Below are 22,307 nucleotides of genomic sequence, written 5' to 3'. Positions count from 1 at the left end.
TATTTTGTATTGGGAATACAAGTGATGTGTGATGGAGATTAGCTCAGATTGCCATATTTGTATAAATAGGCATAAATTGCCTGGCATATGTGCACCACTGTTTTAGTTGCTTGTGCTTACTACAGAGGTTCTGTTTTGCCAACAGGACTGGCTGTTGTTTATGTAAGAGAGGAAAATTCTGTTTACAAAATATACAGTTTGAAAAAAAAAAAACTATCAGGAAAATTCTGTAACAGAAAACTAATCTGTAAATGCAATTGTACAGAATGTTTCTCTGTCTTTTTTAAAGATAGGTGACTTTCAAGCAAGGCTATTATAGTTAACAAAAGCTAAAATCAAAACTGAAACTATTATTAACAAAACATTTTCGTAAACTGAAATAAAATAATTAACAAAGCCAAAATGAAAAATAAAACTAAATAAAACTATTAAAGTAGCTGGAAAGACTAACTGAAATAAAATAATAATATACTGAAAATATTTTTTGTTTTGGTTTTGAATGAATATTCTTGCCATTAGTCTTTAACCCTTGTAACTTTTGATTCTAAAACAGAAAGTCATCCACTGCAAGCCGCCCGCACATATTCATCCAGTGAATGGTGGCTGGTGATGGAGGGAGGGTGATCACACAGCATTTGCAGTGACAGAGCAAGTTGAAAACGGGGATGTAAAGCGTGCGAAACAGAAATCCATTTTACTGTGCCGCATTTCTTTGAGGTTCTTGTATATCAAGATTTAATTCAAATGTATGAAATCAGAATGCTCTGGTGAACAAAACCTTTACCATATGGACAGAAAAATCACGAGTGAGTGACGATTCTGTTTATTTCTCAGGTGACTGCGTTATGTTGACAAAAATTCACCTGCCACTTTTCTGAAAATACAACTGCACTGACAGAGAGACTGATTAGATCATTATACAAGATCAGCATTTTGTATCAATTTTGCTTTAAAAAAGTCATTTAGCAATGAAGTAATACAAACCTTGTAAAATTCTTGAGTTTGCAATATCTCTATTGAACTACAGATAGGTAGGTGAAGAGAGTCTGACAACTGGAGCAAACTAAACATACTAATGTGTTTTGTATTTATTCTATATTTATTAATTCATCTTTTTTAGTTTATATTCACAGCTCAAAATGCTGGATATTGAGAAAATAATCCAGTAGCAGAATTATGTTTTAAAATATTTGTCCCCCTTTTTTCAATTTCTCTCTCTCTCTCTCTTTCTCAATAGCTGAAATATCTTATTCTTTTTGTTCTTAACATTAGCCATATCCTACATATTGCATACCAGGGATTTTTCCTGCCTTGCATCCAAACCTGCTGGGGTAGGCTCCAGGTTTCCTGCTATCCTGCTCTGGATAAACAGGTTTAGATCATGTATCTATTATTCCTAATCTTAGATGTTGTTTTTGTCTTTTTGTGGCTGTCTACACTCCTATTTCCTACTCTTGCTCTGCTCATTAAGGGTTTACTGTTGTTATGCATGGGCTATTCAAGTCTCACAGCCGCTACCCTTGACACTAAATGCTTGTTTTTCTTTGTTTCCCTCAAATACAGCCAATGGGGTCTGCCCACTGATTCAAGCCTAAGACCCTGTTCTTCCTAAGACTCTGTGATTTTCATGACCACACCTGTCAGAACACAGTAGAGTCTATTTTCTTATTTTTGATATCTTTTCAGGCTTACTGGTGTCAAAATTCTGTCTATAAATTGTGTGTGATTGAGGTGGAATCAGAGATCAATATGGCTGGTAGAAATTAGAAAGCCCAGTATGGGAGATTTTTGAATGCAATATTGAAGGCATTCATTATAAGCACATTGTCTTGGAGCTGGATATGTTGTGTGGTGTAGACATTTAGCACAAATGACATAGAAAATATTTTAAAAATTATAAAATTGTTCATATTCAGTATTTGATTATGCTTATTTTTATCAGACAAAAACAAAAATAGATAGTAAGCCATGCAGTGTAGTAAGCTTTTAAACTTATATCCTAACCCGTTAAGTGTACAGTTCTGTCCGATTGCGACACAAAACTAAATTCCATAGTAGTTCTTTAACCATACCATAATTACAAAAACTTAAACTGAAACTAATACATATAAAAATAAAACAGAAATGTCTTTGTGAAATAAAAACTCAATAAAAACTAAAAATATATGATGAAGGAAAACTAAAACTAAACTGAATTTCCAAGTAAGGTCAGAAAAAATATAGAAATAAAAACTAATAAAAAAAGGCAAAACTATAAAAACCTTGCTTTCAAGAGAGACAGTTGCTTAGGGCTAAAGGGATTACGGTATTTGTTAAACCATCCATTTTCTAAACTCACTTACCTGGGTAGAGACACAAGACTGCTGGAGCCTATCCCAGCAACCAACACATGCAGAGAGGAACAACCTTTGGTCAGGGCACTTACCCATCACAGAGTGAACACATAGATACCCATGTCAATTTAGATTACAAAATTCACCTATCTTGAATGTCTTTGGATATGGTGGGTGCACCCGGGGTGCAACCCCTTATTATAGTAGCACAGAGCATCTGCAGGCTGGGCTCTGCTCCCCATCCACCCCTTAAAAGCTGCTTATGATTTAACTGCAATATTTATTTCCATTGCACGTTTGAGAAGTTCCAATTGTGATGCTGCTTAGGATCGAGAAACTTACAGTTACTGATTTCATCATAATTTGGAATATAAATAATGAAGTAAATTGCTACAAGTCTTATTATATCTGAGAGTAGACAAACAAAAAATTGCAGGGTGTTTATTGGGATGGTATTGCTGTGACATATTAAAATATAATCAGTCATCAAGAATCTTCAATTCTCTCTCTGAAATACGTAATATCTTCGGCAGAATCCATTTCATCGGCAGTAGTAAGAATTTTTCTAATTAATTCTTGTGCTATCGATTCACCAATCAGTAACTAGTGGGCGTGCTAGAGCCCACCCTCTCAACTTTGACGAGTGAAAGTGACAGTTTTATTTCAAGTCATATTTCATGACGGTTTGCAGCAATGTTACGGACAAAATAAAACAAATAAATAAGCAACAAAAACATATTTTGTGACACATGTATTTATTAATGCTCTCATTTCATGACATATTTATTTATTTAGGCTCTCATTTCATGACACATTTATTTATTTATGCTCACATTTCACAGTACTTTTATTTATTTACGCATTTATTTATTTAATTTTGTCCGAAATATTCCACCATATATACTGTATATTAAGTGCTTTGCAAAAATATTCAGACCAAATTTCATGTTTTAAAAAATAACAGTATGTACACTGACATTTTGTTCTATGTGGTATTTTTATTTAAAATAAAAAATATTTTTAACGTGTTATTGTTGTGATGTGGGATCTTGCATATAACTTGATAAATGTTTGTATGTCTTTATTTCTAATTTAGGCAAACCTAGTGGTGAGAGGTATTTGTGTTTGCAACCTCCCCCAAACTTTTTACGACTGTCTCTTTGTAATTTTATGACAGGATTTGGGGGGATGTGTCTTAAACCAGTTTGATGAGTATTTCTTTGCTAAAGTCTTTGTCTAATTCCCCACACAAAGCCAGATTAGTTTAACATATGGTCTTGGGGGGGTTGCAGGTGTTAAAATGTACTATTTCTCCAATTAGTCTGAGATATGGCTGGTTTGGAATTGGCTTGTCTCAGTGGCTTTTAAGTACCATGATGTCCTATTGGTTCTAGGAATTGGAGAAAACATCTATAAATGTACTTGCTCAACCACATTCTCTCTCTCTAACCAACATATGATGAAGAAGCATCTCTCTTGCTAACCTGTGATGATGAAGACCACACAATGAAGAGCACAGCTCAGCAGCCATATTGAACAGACATGCGGCTGAAAGCTGAGCACCAACGATGCCTTAACTAGAGACATTTTAAGTAACTGCAAGTCTGTGTGCCACCTGAATTACACATCACCATTTTATCAGGTTGTATGGTTGCCAATATTCAAATGTACTTTGCATTTTGTTATTATTTATGAATATTATCAGTAATACATTATTTTATGTGTAACTTAACTCCTGCTTGTCTTTTTACTACATCTAATTGCCTGAGGTTATAGATATAGAGGGGAAGGTGGGGTTATAAGTTATATACAATAATACCTTATAAACAGTGGTAAGTCTGAGATTAGGCATTCTAAGGCTACATATTAATAATAGAATAGGGGAAAGTAGAGCAATATATATATTACTCTACCAAGATAAAACAGTTATATTTAAGGTTATACAGATATACACCCACAAATTGTATTTATTTTTCCGAGGCTCCTAAATGTGGTAATGTAAATAAAGTACAGTAAGTTGTAGATAAAGCCAAACTGGTTAGCAGTGAATTAGTGCATAACAGAGCACCAGTCAGCACTGAACACAGAGAATATTTACAGTTAATAGTAAAATTCTGATAAACACAAGTTGGTCAGAAATGAGCTAATGTCATAAGATTTTGGAAAAAGGGACAAGTTGTGGGTGCATGGCACGTGCAGCTGACACTAGCAATTATTTTCTTTTGAATCCTTAGAGCTGTTCTAAAAATATGACAGTCCCATGAATGTAAGCATTGCCTGTCTTTGTACTGTTGCTTTATTTTTAAACATGTGCTTCCCAAAGGTCTCCTGTGCCTCCAAACCAAGCATTGTTAAAAGTCATCATGGAAAATTCAGTGACCTGAGAGTGAATCTGCTCTCTTGTATGGAAAATGCATTTTTTTTTTTAATTCACAAAGGTTCAATGAGGAGGCAACAAGACAGTGCCTTTTTTTGGGACATCTTCTCTGTACATTTTGCCTAAGTACTCTCACTCATTTCTTACATATTGGGAAAATTCCATCATTTGTTTTTCTTTGCCAAATGACATTTACATCTAGAAAGATTGTGGTGCCTCACTCTGAGTTGGTTCCTGCCTTGTACCCAATGCTGCCTCAGAGGGCTCTGTCTTCCCTCCACCTTTAAATTAGATAAATGACTTCACTAAATGAAAGCACTAATAATTTGCTCATTAGGCAAATTGGTCAAAGTGCACTTTTTCAGTTTTGTTTCATATATAAAGATACGAAAACCTTAAGGATCTACAATAAGTAACAGTGTTTTTTATTCTGTGGATAAGCTCCAGTGATGAGCAGATTCCATTGCCATGAGCTTGGTGAAATAACAGAAATGTTCAGGAACTTCACTAAACCCTACAAAATGCATTGAAGTTGGTAGGGAAAGAGGAATTAGTTTTCAAACTAGTTTTGAATGGATTATGATAATGCAGTTGTCTTTGAAATAAACCTGAAGGCGAAGGAAGCATCCACCATTTATACTGGACCAATTATTGTGGCCAAAAATGCGATCTGATCTGTGAGGTAACAGTGCTAACCACTGCTCCAACCCCGCTGTGCCACAAGACAGAGATGTAGACATAAACCTGGAACACACATTGCCTATGCCACGAAGCAGTAGTGTGAGACTGGCTTGCTCCATTGTTTGAAGTCAAGGGTCTGGGCACAACTGGAACATGGTTTTTGTTTTCGATCTATCTGTACAGACGCTTTGCACTTTTTTCTTCTATCAAAAAGACTGAAACGCCTTGTAAATAGTAATAAATCTTTTGTTGTTATTTCATAGGGTGTCATGTTTTCTGTCTCTGGTACAGGTAGGGGGAATGCTTCTTTACATCTTGTTTTGACTCATAGCTATGGTACATGCAGTGCTACACAGCAGATACTGAGCCAGTGAAAAGGGATCAGTGTTATTTATCTGGTAGCAGTACTCTTAATATTCTAACTATGGTCAGCTAATGTACCTTCAAATGAAAATATTGCAAGTGGATCGGTTTGTGGCATCACTCATGCATGAAGCAGATCGAACAGCAATCTTACAGTATGCATGCTTGAGAGTTATGCACATGGCTCCTACAGCTCAGATGTCACACTTGCCTCACAAAGCATCATGGAACACTTGGATAAAAATTGTCACTGCACGTCAAATTTCCAGGAAATTGTCACCAACAAAAAAACAGTGATCAACGCTAAGCTCTCAGCCAATGAAAAGCTTCAGACAAAGCACCATGGAGGCTGGGGTTTAAAAACAGTGATCCAGAAAAACAATTTGATTTGATATAGGTATCCTTCTAGTATTTTGTATATTTGCTGCCAGTTGGAATAAATGTGTCACGAAATATGTTTTTTGTTGCTTATTTATTTATTTCATTTTGTCCGTAACATTCCTGCAAACCGTCATGAAATACGACTTGAAATAAAACTGTCATTTTCACTCGTCAAAGTTGAGAGGGTGGGCACTAACACGCCCTCTAGTTACTGATTGGTGAATCGATGGCACAAGAATTCATTAGAAAAATGCTTACTACTGCCGATGAAATGGATTCTGCCGAAGATATTACGTATTTCAGAGAGGGAATTGAAGATTTATCGGAAGAAAATCTGATAAATTATTCATTTCAGAGATATAACAAAAATGTTTGGGAACTTCACTGAACTTCACTTGCATTGAAGTCAATGGAGACGGAGGAACTGAACTAGATTTCAGTGGATTATAATGATGCAGTGGTCTTTTAAGTGTATACAAAAGCTAGGGAAGTTTGTTTCAACTATGCTAAACAGATTATTGTGGCTAAAAATGTGATCTGAACTGTGAGGAAGCAGATTGAGCAGCAATCTTATAGTACGCATGCATTAACCTCTGCACATGGCCCCTACCGCTGTGTGATGTCACGCTGGCCTCAGAAAGCATCACAGGAAACAGAGAAAAAATGTTCCAAAAAATTTTTAGATGATATTTGGTGAACAAGGTCATCGGAGAAAAAACAACTTTATCAAATTTCACTTCTCAACACTAAGCTCTCAAGTGCCAATAAAAACCTTCAGACAAAGCACCGTTAAGGCTGGGCTTAAAAAGCAGCGATGCAGAAAAATAATTTGATTTGATATATGTATCATTCTAGCATGTCTTCAAATTTGCTGGCAGTTGGCTTTGAACAGATTTGTTTCCAATTAATATATAGACTGAGGTCATTTTTTAAATAATGAAAGTTCCAAACAATTAACCCCTTTAGCACAAGATAATGATATATTGACCTAAATATACTTTTAAAGCTCTGTTAACATGTTTCCTGTGAACAGATAGAGGACAATAGGTGATGCTCTTGTGAGCTACCTTCTCAATGGAAGTCCAACTATTGCGGACAGCCACATCTGTGGGGTTATGCCTTCTGTAGATCATCAAGTTTAATATGGATTGTAGTAGGAGAACATGTCTGGCATTGCAATCGTGAAATGTACAAGATGTAAATGATGTTGAGAAGGATAAAGAGGCCATAGAATAAATGGATGGATATAGGAATGAAAAGATATCTATCTATCCATCCATCCATCCATCCAACCAACCACAGAAACCTGTCTGTCTACAAAAAACACTCACTATGACTCAGTGGGCACAATATAGGAGCTCAAACTGAGCATATGTCAGTCTGCTAGGGGGTTGTATAGGAGATATGTTAACCTTTTCAAACGTCTGATTTCTGGTGATAGGTGTTAGCCTGAAAGTCTTGTCATGCTAAAAAAACTGAAAGGCATATTTTGCTTAATTAGAAAGTGTAGCTTTTGATTTCTATAGGTAAATAACCTTGAACTTGTGGTAAAGATTCTGAAACATTTCTGTCTTCTGAGAAACTCAGAAATGGTTTGGCACTGTATGCTAACAAAGATTAAAACAAATAAGCCTTTTATTAGACTTTTTTTAAAAAGAATTTCCTCAAAGTTGTTGCTTGTTTCAAAAACAGAGCTTTCTCTCAGTTCAGCTGTTGCTTTTCTGTCACTTTTGTAAAGAGCTCGGCTCACTCACTGCTACGGACACTTTCTTTCCATGGAGCTTTTCTTCATCACTACTGCAATGAACACATTGTGAAGAGTTCTCTCCCCAGCAAAAAAAAAAATATTCGTTTCATTTAGCATTGAGGATATGTAATTTATCACCATGGAATTGAAAGCTATGGAAAACTGTTATATGCATCTCTGCTTTTGCCTATCCAGGTTGTATAATTCTTTGTATTGCTTATGTTTGCAGCTAAAGGTTTTGATGCAAATAAATATAATTTTTAAGTGAAAGCTTAAAGTTAGTGTTTGCTTGTTTGATTGCTATTAGCATAACCAAGGAGCTTGATTGTCCATTCCTTGCCTAGATGCGGTCTTTAAAGGGCACAAGAGGACACTCTTGTGAATCCTTTTTTGGTGGTAAAGCTTGGTTGACGTAAAGGTTTGAAAATAAAGACTCTACCAGTCAGCAAATGGCTTGCCAATAGAGGTTCCTAGGGTTGAATATGTGGGGTGCTACCATATGAACAGTGAGAAAGGTAAGAAATTACAGATAACAGTTTTAGAATTTTCTTCCTGTTCCCCATTAAGAAAAGAACCTAAGAAGTTAGGTGGTACATTTTGTATTAGGTGCATGTCAAAGTTGGTCTGATAATACAATAAAACAGGATATACACTCACCTAAAGGATTATTAGGAACACCATACTAATACGGTGTTTGACCCCCTTTCGCCTTCAGAACTGCCTTAATTCTACGTGGCATTGATTCAACAAGGTGCTGAAAGCATTCTTTAGAAATGTTGGCCCATATTGATAGGATAGCATCTTGCAGTTGATGGAGATTTGTGGGATGCACATCCAGGGCACGAAGCTCCCGTTCCACCACATCCCAAAGATGCTCTATTGGGTTGAGATCTGGTGATTGTGGGGGCCATTTTAGTACAGTGAACTCATTGTCATGTTCAAGAAACCAATTTGAAATGACTCGAGCTTTGTGACATGGTGCATTATCCTGCTGGAAGTAGCCATCAGAGGATGGGTACATGGTGGTCATGAAGGGATGGACATGGTCAGAAACAATGCTCAGGTAGCCCGTGGCATTTAAACGATGCCCAATTGGCACTAAGGGGCCTAAAGTGTGCCAAGAAAACATCCCCCACACCATTACACCACCACCACCAGCCTGCACAGTGGTAACAAGGCATGATGGGTCCATGTTCTCATTCTGTTTACGCCAAATTCTGACTCTTCCATTTGAATGTCTCAACAGAAATCGAGACTCATCAGACCAGGCAACATTTTTCCAGTCTTCACCTGTCCAATTTTGGTGAGCTCGTGCAAATTGTAGCCTCTTTTTCCTATTTGTAGTGGAGATGAGTGGTACCCAGTGGGGTCTTCTGCTGTTGTAGCCCATCCGCCTCAAGGTTGTGTGTGTTGTGGCTTCACAAATGCTTTGCTGCATACCTCGGTTGTAACGAGTGGTTATTTCAGTCAAAGTTGCTCTTCTATCAGCTTGAATCAGTCGACCCATTCTCCTCTTACCTCTAACATCATCAAGGCATTTTCGCCCACAGGACTGCCGCATACTGGATGTTTTTCCCTTTTCACACCATTCTTTGTAAACCCTAGAAATGGTTGTGTGTGAAAATCCCAGTAACTGAGCAGATTGTGAAATACTCAGACCGGCCCGTCTGGCACCAACAACCATACCACGCTCAAAATTGCTTAAATCACCTTTCTTTCCCATTCTGACATTCAGTTTGGAGTTCAAGAGATTGTCTTGACCAGGACCACACTCCTAAATGCATTGAAGCAACTGCCATGTGATTGGTTGATTAGATAATTGCATTAATGAGAAATTGAACAGGTGTTCCTAATAATCCTTTAGGTGAGTGTATATGCATCATATTATAATATTACTTCTAAGTCTAGAATAGCCATCAACAAATGGAAAGATTCTGTCATCATATTAGAAGGTCCAGCAAAGACACTTTGGGAGATAGGAAAATGGAAAGGCTTTGATGCTTTGTTGTTAGTGTAATGTCTCTCTGTTTCTCCATTTTGCATTTTATTTTTTGGTTTAAACAAACCATTCTTTTTGTTTCTTTACTTTCTTTTGGCAGTGTGGTTCTGTGTTAGCGCTACCTCTACTGGATGTTACAGCTATAATAAACAAGAACAAAAAATAACTTATGTTTTTCATCCAGCTCAATATTCTCTGCTTTGTTATTGATAGCAAGCAAATCAATATAGGAAGACAGGTCCTTTTACTTCAACAAGAGGTGCAAGGGTCATACTGACTGAGTGGAATGAAAAAAGTACTTACACACTGGGGATTCATTTTGGTTTTCCTCATCAGAGTCCACAAAGACCTCAGCCAGCTCCTGGTCGGACATGTCAGTCAGCTCTGTGAGGTCAAGCAGGTCAAAGTGCACCTCCAGAGAAGAAACGCTGCTCAGGGGCTCTGGGGACAACAAGCATTAATTAAAACTCAGATCAAGAGATGAATCAGTCACTGCCTGGCCAGCAATTCAGTTTTATTAAATTAAAGTTTAGCTTTTTCTCTATACTGCATTCTCAGTAGGGAGAATTATCTAACACAATTAGTATAACTTGAAGAAAAAGCTAAGCAACTAAAGATTTTTTTAAATTCATGTTGCAATTATAACAGTTTAAAAACATAGCTACTATAATAACTGATGAAAGACCTATCAAAATTAAAATCTTGTTTTTATTCTCAGTCAAAAGAGATATTCATTTTAGGGATATGAATAAAATAACAGTTAAACATTTAGCCAATTTGAAGTTAAAAACCTCTTAAGGAGAAAAAAAAGAAGTACCTAAGCCCCACTCCTTCCTACCCTTACCTCCAATCACAATGCACTTTACCAAGAAACCAGAATTTAAATATAACCTCGTTGTCTAATTGCAGGTCAATTCTACAGGTGTCGGTCATAAAATTAGAATATCATGAGAAAGTTGATTTATTTCAGTAATTCCATTCAAAAAGTGAAACTTGTATATTAGATTCATTCATTACACACAGACTGGTGTATTTCAAATGTTTATTTCTTTTAATTTTGATGATTATAACTGACAACTAATGAAAGTCCCAAATTCAGTATCTCGGAAAATTAGAATATAAATTAAGACCAATGCAAAAAGGATTTTTAGAAATGTTGGCCAACTGAAAGGTATGAACATGAAAAGTGTGAGCATGTACAGCACTCAATATTTAGTTGGGGCTCCTTTGGCCTGGATTACTGCAGCAATGCGGCGTGGCATGGAGTCGATCAGTCTGTGGCACTGCTCAGGTGTTATGAGAGCCCATGTTGCTCTGATAGTGGCCTTCAGCTCTTCTGAATTGTTGGGTCTGGCATATTGCATCTTCCTCTTCACAATACCCCATAGATTTTCTATGGGGTTAAGGTCAGGCGAGTTTGCTGGCCAATCAAGAACAGGGATACCATGGTCCTTAAACCAGGTACTGGTAGTTTTGGCACTTTGTGCAGGTGCCAGGTCCTGTTGGAAAATGAAATCTGCATCTCCATAAAGTTCATCAGCAGCAGGAAGCATGAAGTGCTCTAAAACTTCCTGGTAGACGGCTGCGTTGACCTTGGACCTCAGAAAACACAATGGACCAACACCAGCAGATGACATGGCACCCCAAACCATCACTGACTGTGGAAACTTTACACTGGACCTCAAGCAACATGGATTCTGTGCCTCTCCTCTCTTCCTCCAGACTCTGGGACCTTGATTTCCAAAGGAAATGCAAAATTTACTTTCATCAGAGAACATAACTTTGGACCACTCAGCAGCAGTTTTGTCTTTAGCCCAGGCGAGACACTTGATGCTGTCTCTTGCTCAATAGTGGCTTGACACAAGGAATGCGACAGCTGAAACCCATGTCTTGCATACGTCTGTGTGTGGTGGTTCTTGAAGCACTGACTCCAGCTGCAGTCCACTCTTTGTGAATCTCCCCCACAGTTTTGAATGGGTTTTGTTTCACAATCCTCTCCAGGGTGTGGTTATCCCTATTGCTTGTACACCTTTTTCTACCACATCTTGTCCTTCCCTTCGCCTCTCTATTAATGTGCTTGGACACAGAGCTCTGTGAACAGCCAGCCTCTTTAGCAATGACCTTTTGTGTCTTGCCTTCCTTGTGCAAGGTGTCAATGGTCGACTTTTGGACAACTGTCAAGTCAGCAGTCTTCCCCATGATTGTGTAGCCTACAGAACTAGACTGAGAGACCATTTAAAGGCTTTTGCAGGTGTTTTGAGTTAATTAGCTGATTAGAGTGTGGCACCAGGTGTCTTCAATATTGAACCTTTTCACAATATTCTAATTTTCTGAGATACTGAATTTGGGACTTTCATTAGTTGTCAGTTATAATCATCAAAATTAAAAGAAATAAACATTTGAAATACATTAGTCTGTGTGTAATGAATGAATCTAATATACAAGTTTCACTTTTTGAATGGAATTACTGAAATAAATCAACTTTGTCATGATATTCTAATTTTATGACCGGCACCTGTATAAATCACTTGTGCACATCTGAATCAAATCAAGTGTAATAACACAATGACCTTTGAGAGACCCAGGTAAAACAGGTTTTGGATCCCTTTCGTGCTGGTCAGACCTAGAAAAGACCCTATTTGGTCTTGTAAAACTACAGTCTAATTGTTAATGACAACTTTATAATATTTTTGCTATTCGCATATCAAGCACCTCTAACATTGTGCATGATTGTTAATGATCAGCAAAAGAAGCGTTTTATGTGTGCATATCTATCTATCTATCTATCTATTTTATAGTGCATTTCACAGCTATATATCTTTTATATAGTGCCTTTCACATCTGTCTATCTATCTGGTCATTCCACATGCTCTGGTGGTCCTTATGTGTGAATGTACATCTTGGCCTGTTCAGTACCAGACCCATAGGACAAATCCAGGCTAAAATGTATTTCCACAATGCTTCCCAATCTGATGCCAACTTTCTCATTTCTGCTGTGCTCCAAAACTTCAGTCCATGGCATCAGCAATCCCCTTATTCTTCCCATAACTTGCCCAATAGATGTGGAATGGAACAGGTGCACCTGCCACCCAAATTGTATACTACAGCTGTCTCCAAATTGCCAATCCTCTACCAACTTGCTCAGTTCCCCCTTCTGCCAAAACCCAACCCATAATGTCAGCACCCCCAAATCTGTAATCATCCAATAACATGGACTTCCGTGTATCCTATATCCATAGCATAAATCCAATCCAAATCTTAGTCTGCCTCTACTAATACCATGCCCAGTCCTTAGCCATTTCCATTTTTTCCATAACTCAACATCATACAGTCAGTAATCCTCTGATTTTTCCTCAAGTTTTACATCCCAGTTTATCATTTTCCACACACAGAGTCATTCTCATTGTAATATTATTCTACACTTGCTGCCAGTCTGCCCAGTCCTATACAAGTTTGCCAGGCTTACCTGACCTGGGCACAAATTCACATTGTAAGATCCACAGGCCCCCACATCCTAAAACATAACTCACCCCTCATGCTATTGTCTAGGTGACTGCAGCTACTTTCATGCCTTTTGCAATTTTTAGAAAGATGTTTTCGATCTCGTACCCCTGTCATTGTCCAATTGCTTCAATACAGACACTTTGAAATATCAAACAGGGAAAGCAAAGTTAGCCAACTTCATTTGTCATAAGAAGAGCTGGGAAAAGTCAGTGTGTATGCTCGTCCTCGATCAAAACTGCTGCTGAATTTTTAAGTCGGGTCAGTCTTGTCCATGCCCGTTTACCTTATTTTTTTCTTAAGCTGAATGATTTATGAAGAGTTGTTTCTTTAAAGAAATTAATTTATTAATTTATTTTTTTTATTAATTATTATTATTTAAATTAATTTTCTTTGATTTGTGAAGATCTGCTTCAAGTGGCAAACTCCTAAGTCACACTCACTCATCTGTAGTTACGTAACATTAAAGGCAGATGTGAACTGTGAACCATTGATGTCAACATAACATAGTGCATCAATGATTGTTCAATCACATTAGATTAAAAAAACCTGAAACAATACTAATTCACTGCCAATAAATGTAGAATCAACCAATTAAAGGGGAGTGTCAGGTCAACTGATTGCCAAAAGATCAATGACTTCTCATTTGGCCAGCATCCTTTGCTCCTGAAATATAGGTATTCACATAAAAAAAATTTTTTCACACAGAAATTAAACAAGTACAAGTCAAAACCCATTTTTAATGTATGTTGACATGCGCTGACACCAATCACGTTGTGCAAATAAATACATTTTATGATTATTTCACATTACCTAATTAATATAAGTATAGTTTTAAAAATATCTGGGGGGACTGTGCCCCAGCACAAGTTGTACAGTTATACATTGCAGGAAGCAATAATCTTAGCCAACCAGTTCTGGCATTTACTGATCAGAAATGTGCATTGTTTAGGAAGTAATTTAGCTGATTAATCTTTACAGAATGTTAAAGTTCATTGAACTGTTTCCTCAGAATTGTAGATATGTCACCTCATTTGCACTGTTTGTTAAGAAATAACCAACTGCAAAAAGTTCTGTTACATGTTTCTTCATCTTGCTTAACCTGAGCCTGTTGGAGCTCAAATAACATCACTGGGAAGTGGGATTAACAACTCCAGTTGCCTCAGCATCTGATTATCTCTTTCTTCTTAGGAAGAAAGTTGAAATCCAGGACATAAGATCTAAGGAATTTGAACTCAACTCAGGAAAGGCAAGATGAACCACAGAGGACCAGTCCTTCTTTCTAGATCCCTTTGAACACAACTGTAAAAGGTATGATGTATAATCTATCATGTAAGGTGCCATGAACATGAAACCTGAAGAAGCAGGAGTTAAGAATCAGCTTCTCATGAGGAATCTGAGAAGATTCTTTGAGTATGGTAGAAGGTGGGCAACCGGGAAGATACAGGGGTTCCTGACTAGTTACTTTGTTTCTAGTAATGACAGCAGTGATAAAAGTGTTCTAAAAATGAATTTAAATATTTTCCTTGCTTTTACACTACAGAAAACACCGTTAAGTATACTGTACAACAAATTAAAAGCCTAATGCTACTATGCATGTGTATGTTAGTAGACAACAGACATAAATGGAAAGTAATAGAAACAGGCATCTTATGAAAAATATATGTCTTAAAATAGACTGCAAAGCTATGAACACATATGTCTAGTCCTGCTGCTGCCATAAACATCATTAAATGTTTTAAAGGGTTAGAATGACAGGAGCACATAGTGCCCAGTAAATCTCTCATGTTTGCCCTTGCCTCTAGGGCATTGTCAGCAGCAAATAAAAAAAGCAAAGGATAATAATTATTAGAAAAGCAAGCTATGAATTCAGAATGCAGCTGAGAGAAAGCACACTTGCATGCTAAATTATTATGTTTTAAAAGAGTTTGACTTATATAATATTTTATTACAAAAAAAAAATAAAAAAACAACTGACGCATAACAATTGTCAGGCAGTGCTGACTACCATATGTGAAACATTTAGATAATTTGGTCTGCAGGCTATTCCTGGAAATTGTACGCACACTTAACTGAATGATTGTAAGTTTTAGCCATATGCTGCAGCATCAAGTGTGCTACTGTGGTGGCCTTTAGTTCCATTAAATTTTATTTATATGTTATATTTATTATAGGGCCTACATGTTAAATAATACCACCTCAGGCAAGGCACATATTTGCTGCCCACCTGATTTTTATCCTTTCTAGGTATTATGGCATAGTCTTATTTCACATAAAATACAGTAACATCCTTTATCCAGACCTGAGAGGGACACATTCCTCAGGTGATTATGGACTGTCAGAAGGGGTGAGGCTACCTGGAAAGGTCGACCATAAAAGCAGCTTTTGAGAGCATGGAAGAGGAGAACACAGATCCATTGGCCTGTATGAGTGGATGCTGGTGAGTCTTAGATAGGACCCTGAATTTAGATTGGCTCATGAAGATGGGGAAAGCATGGTAGCAGATCCTACCACTTACTCTAGGTGAGCAGTGAGACAGAGGTAACGGTGTGTATCCATTGGCTTGGAATGAACAAGCCGAGACCATGTAGAGCTGCAAGACATATAGGTAGTGTTGCAGAGTGGATAAAGATGTAGGCAGTCTGTTTGACTAATTGTGCTTTTAAGGGTCAGCTACCATCAACATTGCCATGGTGCTAAGTCCAATTAACCCCGGCTTGGTCACCTAAGTGAGGATGTGTGATGTTGTGAAACCCGAAACACCCAATGACCTTAGGATACATCACTGATGATGCATCCCAGTGTATCCAGGTGATGTTTCTTATACAGAGCCTGGCATAGCCAGTGACTCCTAGGAACAGTCTAGGTGACAACCAAGAATAGTTTTGTGACTACTGGAAAGTCAGTTGACAGCACGGAAAGACGGCAACGGGGACAGTATGGGCTAGCACCCCAACCTGTGTCTTCTGTGAGGAAGAACCCCAACAAACTACGGAAAGTCCTAAAGATAGATACCCCCAGGAGATCCCGAGAGGGTGGGAGGATGAGATCTCCGATCGGATGACAAAACGTTGACGACCCATGTGAACGGACAGACTATGAGTACAACATGCATGTGTGGAAAGCTGTGCAAGAACCAACGTGGACTAAAAATCCATCAGGCCAGAATGAAGTGTTTGGAGTGGGAGAAGGAGGTGCAATGCACAGGCCTTGGACCTGGTCTAGACACATGAGGAGCCCGGCCAGGAGGCATCCCACAAAGCCCAGTCCCTCCAGGCACCTGAGCCTACCAACCCCAGCAGAGTAGTTCCACAGAAGCAGATTAAGTGCCCTCCAGCCAGCAAATGGAGAGATTGGATGCAGTTTGATCAGGACGTGTCTAACATTATCCAAGCCACAGCCAAAGGAGACGTTGACAGGCGACTCCAAACAATGAACACTATCATCGTCAGTTATGCGTCTGAGAGGTTTGGTCAGATGGAGAAGGGTAAGACCAAGTCCACCTCATATGCTATGAACCGCAGGGCTTTCAACATACATCAGATATGGCAATAGCTTTGAACCCTCAAGAAGCAGTACAAGACAGCTGCTGATGAGGAAAAGTGGGCATTGGCAGAACATCCTGTGGAAGAAGCTAATGACCCTTTGCAGAGCAGAGTGGCACAGGGGGTGGGGAAGAGAGAGAGCGAGGAGGCGGGTGGCCTTTATTGCCAATCCCTTTGGTTTTACGAAACAACTACTTGGGGATAAGCTCAGTGGGCAGCACCTCTGGAAGATCTTGAAGGTGATTTGGCGAAGAGGGGAAGTCACTGACCAGTGGAGGTGTGCTGAGGGAGTTTGGGTCCCTAAAGGGGAGAATTGCAGGAATATCGACCAGTTCCGAATGATCTCCCTGCTGAGTGTAGAAGGAAAGGTGTTTTTCAGCATTGTATCCCAAAGAATGACAGAGCTCCTCCTCAAGAATAACTACATTGACCCCTCTGTCCAGAAGGGGCGGATTCCTAAAGTCCCTGGCTCCCTGAGAACAGAGGCAACCTTTCTGTGTTGTGGTTGGACCTGGCTAATGCCTATGTCTATACCACACAAGCTGGTTGAGCTCGCACTACATCGCCAACATGTTCCCAGGAAAATTAAGGATCTGATCCTGGATTACAATAACAACTTCAGGATAAGGGTCACTTCTTGGTCAAAAATATCAGACTGGCATCGGCTTGGCAAGGTAATAATAACAGGGTGCACCATCTCCGTTATTATTTTTGCCCTTGCCATGAATATGGTGGTCAAGGCAGCTGAGGTAGAATGCAGAGGGCCCCTGACTAAGTCAGGTGTACGACACCCCCGATAAGAGCCTATATGGATGACCTAGCCATCACAACAACATTGGTCCCAGGGAGCAGGAGGATCCTACAAGGACTTGAGAGACTCATCACATGGGCAAGGATGAGCTTTTTGCCTTCCAAGTCAAGGTCCATGGTGCTAAAGAAGGGGAAGGTGACTGATAAGTACTGATTTTCTATTACGGGAATAGTCATCTCATCCATCACAGAGCAGCCAGTCAAGAGTTTGGGGAAAGTCTTTGACTCAAGTCTGAAAGACACAGCTGCCATTCAGAAATCCACCCAGGAGCTTGGGATGTGGCTCACCAAGGTTGATAGGTCTGGTCTGCCTGGTAGGTTTAAAGCCTGGATCTATTAGCAATCAATCCTGCCCCAAGTCCTATGGCCTCTGCTAGTATATGCAGTCCCATTTTCAACAGTTGAGTCCCTTGAAAAGAAGATCAGCAGCTTTCTTTGGAGGTGGCTGGGACTCCCAACCAGCCTCACCAGTGCAGCACTGTATGGGACAAGTAACATCCTGCGGCTACTATTTAGCGGCCTTACTGAAGAATTCATGGTGGCTTGCACCAGAGAAGCCCTACAGTACAGGGACTCCAAGGATTGTAAGGTGTCAGCAGCTGGCATTGAGGTGAGAACAGGAAGGAAATGGAGGGCGGAGAAGGCTGTGGAGGTGGCAGAGTCATGCTTGAGACAGAAGGCTCTGGTGGGCACCATGGCAACAGGTAGAGCAGGTCTGGGCCACTTCCCAAAGACCCAGGTCAGCAAGGCTCAGGGCAAGGAGAGAAGCTATCTACTCCAGGAAGAGGTCCGAGTAGGGGTGGAAGAAGAGAGAGTGAGCAGGGCAGTAGGAGTCCAGCAACAGGGTGTGTGGACAAGGTGGGAGAGTACTCTCCAGCAAAGGATCATCTGGTCGGACATCATGCAGGGAGATTTCTTTCGTGTCCGGCTCCTGGTTCAGGCGGTCTATGATGCCCTGCCAAGCCCAGCAAACCTCCACGTCTGGGGAAAGAGCTAGATACAATCCTGTCCACTTTGTTCAGGAAGAGGCTCTCTAGAACATCTATTCAGCAGCTGCCCTAAGGCTCTGGCAGATGGCCGCTACCGGTGACGCCATGACAAGGTGCTCAAGCAGCCATCAACACAAGCAAGCTCCTCCACGGCTCAAAGAAGACAGTTACTTTCATTAAACAATCCCAGGCAAAGGCAGTAATAACAGGCCTCTTCCACACAGCCTCTGACTGGCAGCTGCAGGCTGGCTTGGGAAAGCAGCTAAAGTTCCCGCAGCAAACTGTAACAACATCACTTAGGCCAGACATGATCATTACCTCTGAGGCCTCAAAATAGCTGATCATGCTGGAACTGACAGTGCCCTGGGAAGAGCGTATCAAGGAAGTTAGCGAGAGCAAACGCTCCAAGTACCAGGAGCTGGTGGAGGAGTGCAGGGACAAAGGCTGGAGGGTACTCTATGAGCCCATAAAAATTGGCTGCAGAGGATTTGCAGGATGCTCACTCTGCAGAATCTTCATGCGGCTGGGCATAACAGGAGCGGCCAAAAAAAGGGCCATCAAATCTGAAAGTGAAGCCACAGAGAAAGCCTCAAGATGGCTTTGGATAAAGAGGGCTGATCTGTGGATCGCTACTGGGATGCAAGTTGGGGATTGAACTGAACAAGGGTGTGTGATGTTGCGAGACCCTAAACGCCCAATGACCTCAGGATACATCACTGATGATATATCCCAGTGCATCCAGGTAATGTTTCTTATATAGTCTGTGTCTCCTGCACCATCTAAGTTGTTGCAATACATTTTGTGAAACAATGTTCATGATAAAATACTCGTATGATGCAGTGTGCGTCCTAGAAATACTAGCCAAAAAAAAATTCTTTTTTGGAAAAAATGTGAAAAAATTAAAAAGATTAGCTTTAAAATAATAAACAAAAAATACTATCAATCAAGTCTGAATTAGCGTAAGCTATGCTAATTCGGGGTGTTCATAAGAAATGTAATGATTTACTCCTTGAGGTTGAAGTACATAATAAACAAGCATAGGTACATCAAATATTTAAAATATTAAAATGTGCTTCAATATAAATGTATAAAGTCTAAATATTCTCAATTGTAAAAGAAATTTAGTCTTTTTCTCTTTCTATTACAGGCCTTTAGAGAGAGAGATCCTATTAAAAGATCAAAAGTCAAAAACTACGACATACTTGCAATCACTGACCTTGAAAGAGTATAAAATGATACCCCACATGCTTATGGTTGAAATTTGTCATTTGTAAACTTATAGGTTTGGCTGAAAAATATTATCATATTCATGATCAGCAGCTTCAACGTAGCATAAAACAATACCCTGCAGGCCTGTATTACCGATCTCTATTTTTGTTTAAATTTTGTGAAAAGGAGTAACTTTGACTGCTCGTATCCCATTAGGGGGTGTATCCCTTTGGTTGGTTGATGTGGCATGCAAAACTTCAAATCCTTCTGATCATTTTTGCTGAAGACACCTAACAGTTTACTTTTTAGCATAAGGGTTTAATTTTATCTACAAAATAATGGTTCAAAAATGGCCTAAAAGTGAGGACTTTTCAGATGTAGTGGGCCACCCAAAAATAGGGTGCAACCCTAAAAAGCTCAACATCTTGCATAACTAGACATTAAGATGTGGGGTTTTTTCATTCCAGTGAGTCAGGAGGTACAGGACAAAAACACAGAAGTGTTTCAAAAGTTTTCATAAGTAATTCTTAAGAACACAAAAATGTTAAATGCAAAAATGAATGTGAAACGTAACCTGGATGCTTCACTCACCATGCACAGTTTTCTAAATACCTTGGCAATTCCTAACTCTGTCCTACAAGCTACAAATAACCTGCCATTTTAAAAATGCTAGGTGCAATGTTAAGAGACATTGAACAGACATTGTACAGTGCGTGTGACAGTTTAACATTATTCCAAACATTCACACAATTATACAGAATGACAACCAGTATATGCATAATACGGATATGCAAAATTCAGGAAAATGAATGAACACCAGTATCATGTGCTGATATGTAGCTTTGAAATGTGTGTGCATCATTTCGATTCTCAGACCAGACACCATTGAAAAGGCTGTGCAAATGACATTTGAAATTTAAAACTTTTAAAATTAAAATATTTATTAATTATTAAAAACAGTATATAAATAAGGTACTCGATTGTCTCGATGTGGATATGAGTGTAGGTGTGTGCATTACTGGACTCAGCAGTACACTGGTACCTGGCTCAAGGTTGTTTTTTGCTTTGTGCATAGTATTGCTAGGATTGGCTACAGCTCTCCATGACCATTGAATTGAATTAAATAGCACGTGCTTTGTTACATTCAGTTCAAGTACAAGGTTGTGGGGTGCTTGAGATAAATGTTTCATGATTGGAAGCTTCTTAAATGTAAGTAGATGTATTAATTAAACTGTATTAAATAGACTGATTGGTTAGTAGGTGCCAAGAAGCTGAATGTTATGGTTTAATACTTGTTTCTAATACCCTTTGTTAGTCTAAGTGATTCACTTAGGCTGCTTGGATTACAGTTAGTAGATTATTTTTTAAGTGTTTAAAAAGTCACGTTCTGTCTGCATGTTCTTTGAGCATCTTCATTGCTTTTCACTATTATCCTTCATTCAAAAGACGTGTGTTTGGTTAGGTTGGTGACTCTAAATCAGTATAATGTAAATAAATGTGTCTTACTGTGAAAACATCCTCAGAGTGGCATTCTGCCATGAAAACATGGATGCATAAATAGGTGGATAAGCGTATTTGTGATGATGACTACTTTAAAACCATTGTATTTATAAAAGAGATAGATAGATATATAATACACTGGGAGAATCTATCTACTCCTATCTATACCTATACATACAGTATATTGTCTCTTTTTTGTCTCAAAACACCACTCACATCTACAGTTATTCCCAGTTTCAAATAAAAACTACCAGCGTCAGATCCCTGGGGGGGCAGTAGTATGTATCGTGATCATGACCGAGAGAATAAAAGTGAAAAAAAAAAAAACGCTAACTTTTAAAGCACTATAAATGTAAAGCGGCTGATCAATGTATGTTTTTATTGTATAATATTAACAATAAGAAAAGTTCACTACTCAAAACGGTAAATATACAAAGCAGTCAGGATCGAAATGGGGAACTCTTGATTACAAGTCAGCAATTCTTACCGCTGCGCCATGGAAACTGTTGTATTATCTTTGAACCTTTTGTGAAAGTGTTTATCTGATCTTTGGACTTCAGGGTTCACACATTATATAGTGTATGCCTACATTTTGTCATTTATTACTAAAATATGAAAAACATTTCTGTTTTAACAATGTGTTTACACAGATTATTATAGAAATGGAACACGCATGAAATGCATGTGTTCCAAGTAACAATCTATTATTTCCACTCTAAAACTCCAGCACTTCTCTCCCAGATAATCATGGCATGAACTGGGAGAACTTCGTGCCTGTTCTGCGGTTGAATAGTAGGCTGCTTGCTGCTTGTCTTGATCAGCACATTTACAAGGCAAAAGGCACTGACGGAGAGGTGCAAAGGGATTTAAGG

General features: G+C 38.8%; 1 protein-coding gene across 1 annotated transcript in view; it reads right to left on the bottom strand.

The window, feature by feature from the left end:
- dbndd1 (dysbindin domain containing 1) overlaps positions 1–22,307 on the bottom strand; it is a 131,185-nt gene that overhangs the window by 37,293 nt on the left and 71,585 nt on the right. Inside the window, exon 3 of the mRNA XM_039763402.1 lies at positions 10,185–10,322. Within this exon, the coding sequence (XP_039619336.1) occupies positions 10,185–10,322 (138 nt within the window). The remainder of the gene's footprint in view (positions 1–10,184; positions 10,323–22,307) is intronic.

Source organism: Polypterus senegalus, chromosome 9 (genome assembly GCF_016835505.1).
Source record: "Polypterus senegalus isolate Bchr_013 chromosome 9, ASM1683550v1, whole genome shotgun sequence".
Taxonomy (NCBI): Eukaryota; Metazoa; Chordata; class Cladistia; order Polypteriformes; family Polypteridae; genus Polypterus; species Polypterus senegalus.
The sequence above is the reverse complement of the archived record's forward strand: the minus strand, read 5'-3'. Positions and strand labels throughout refer to the sequence as shown.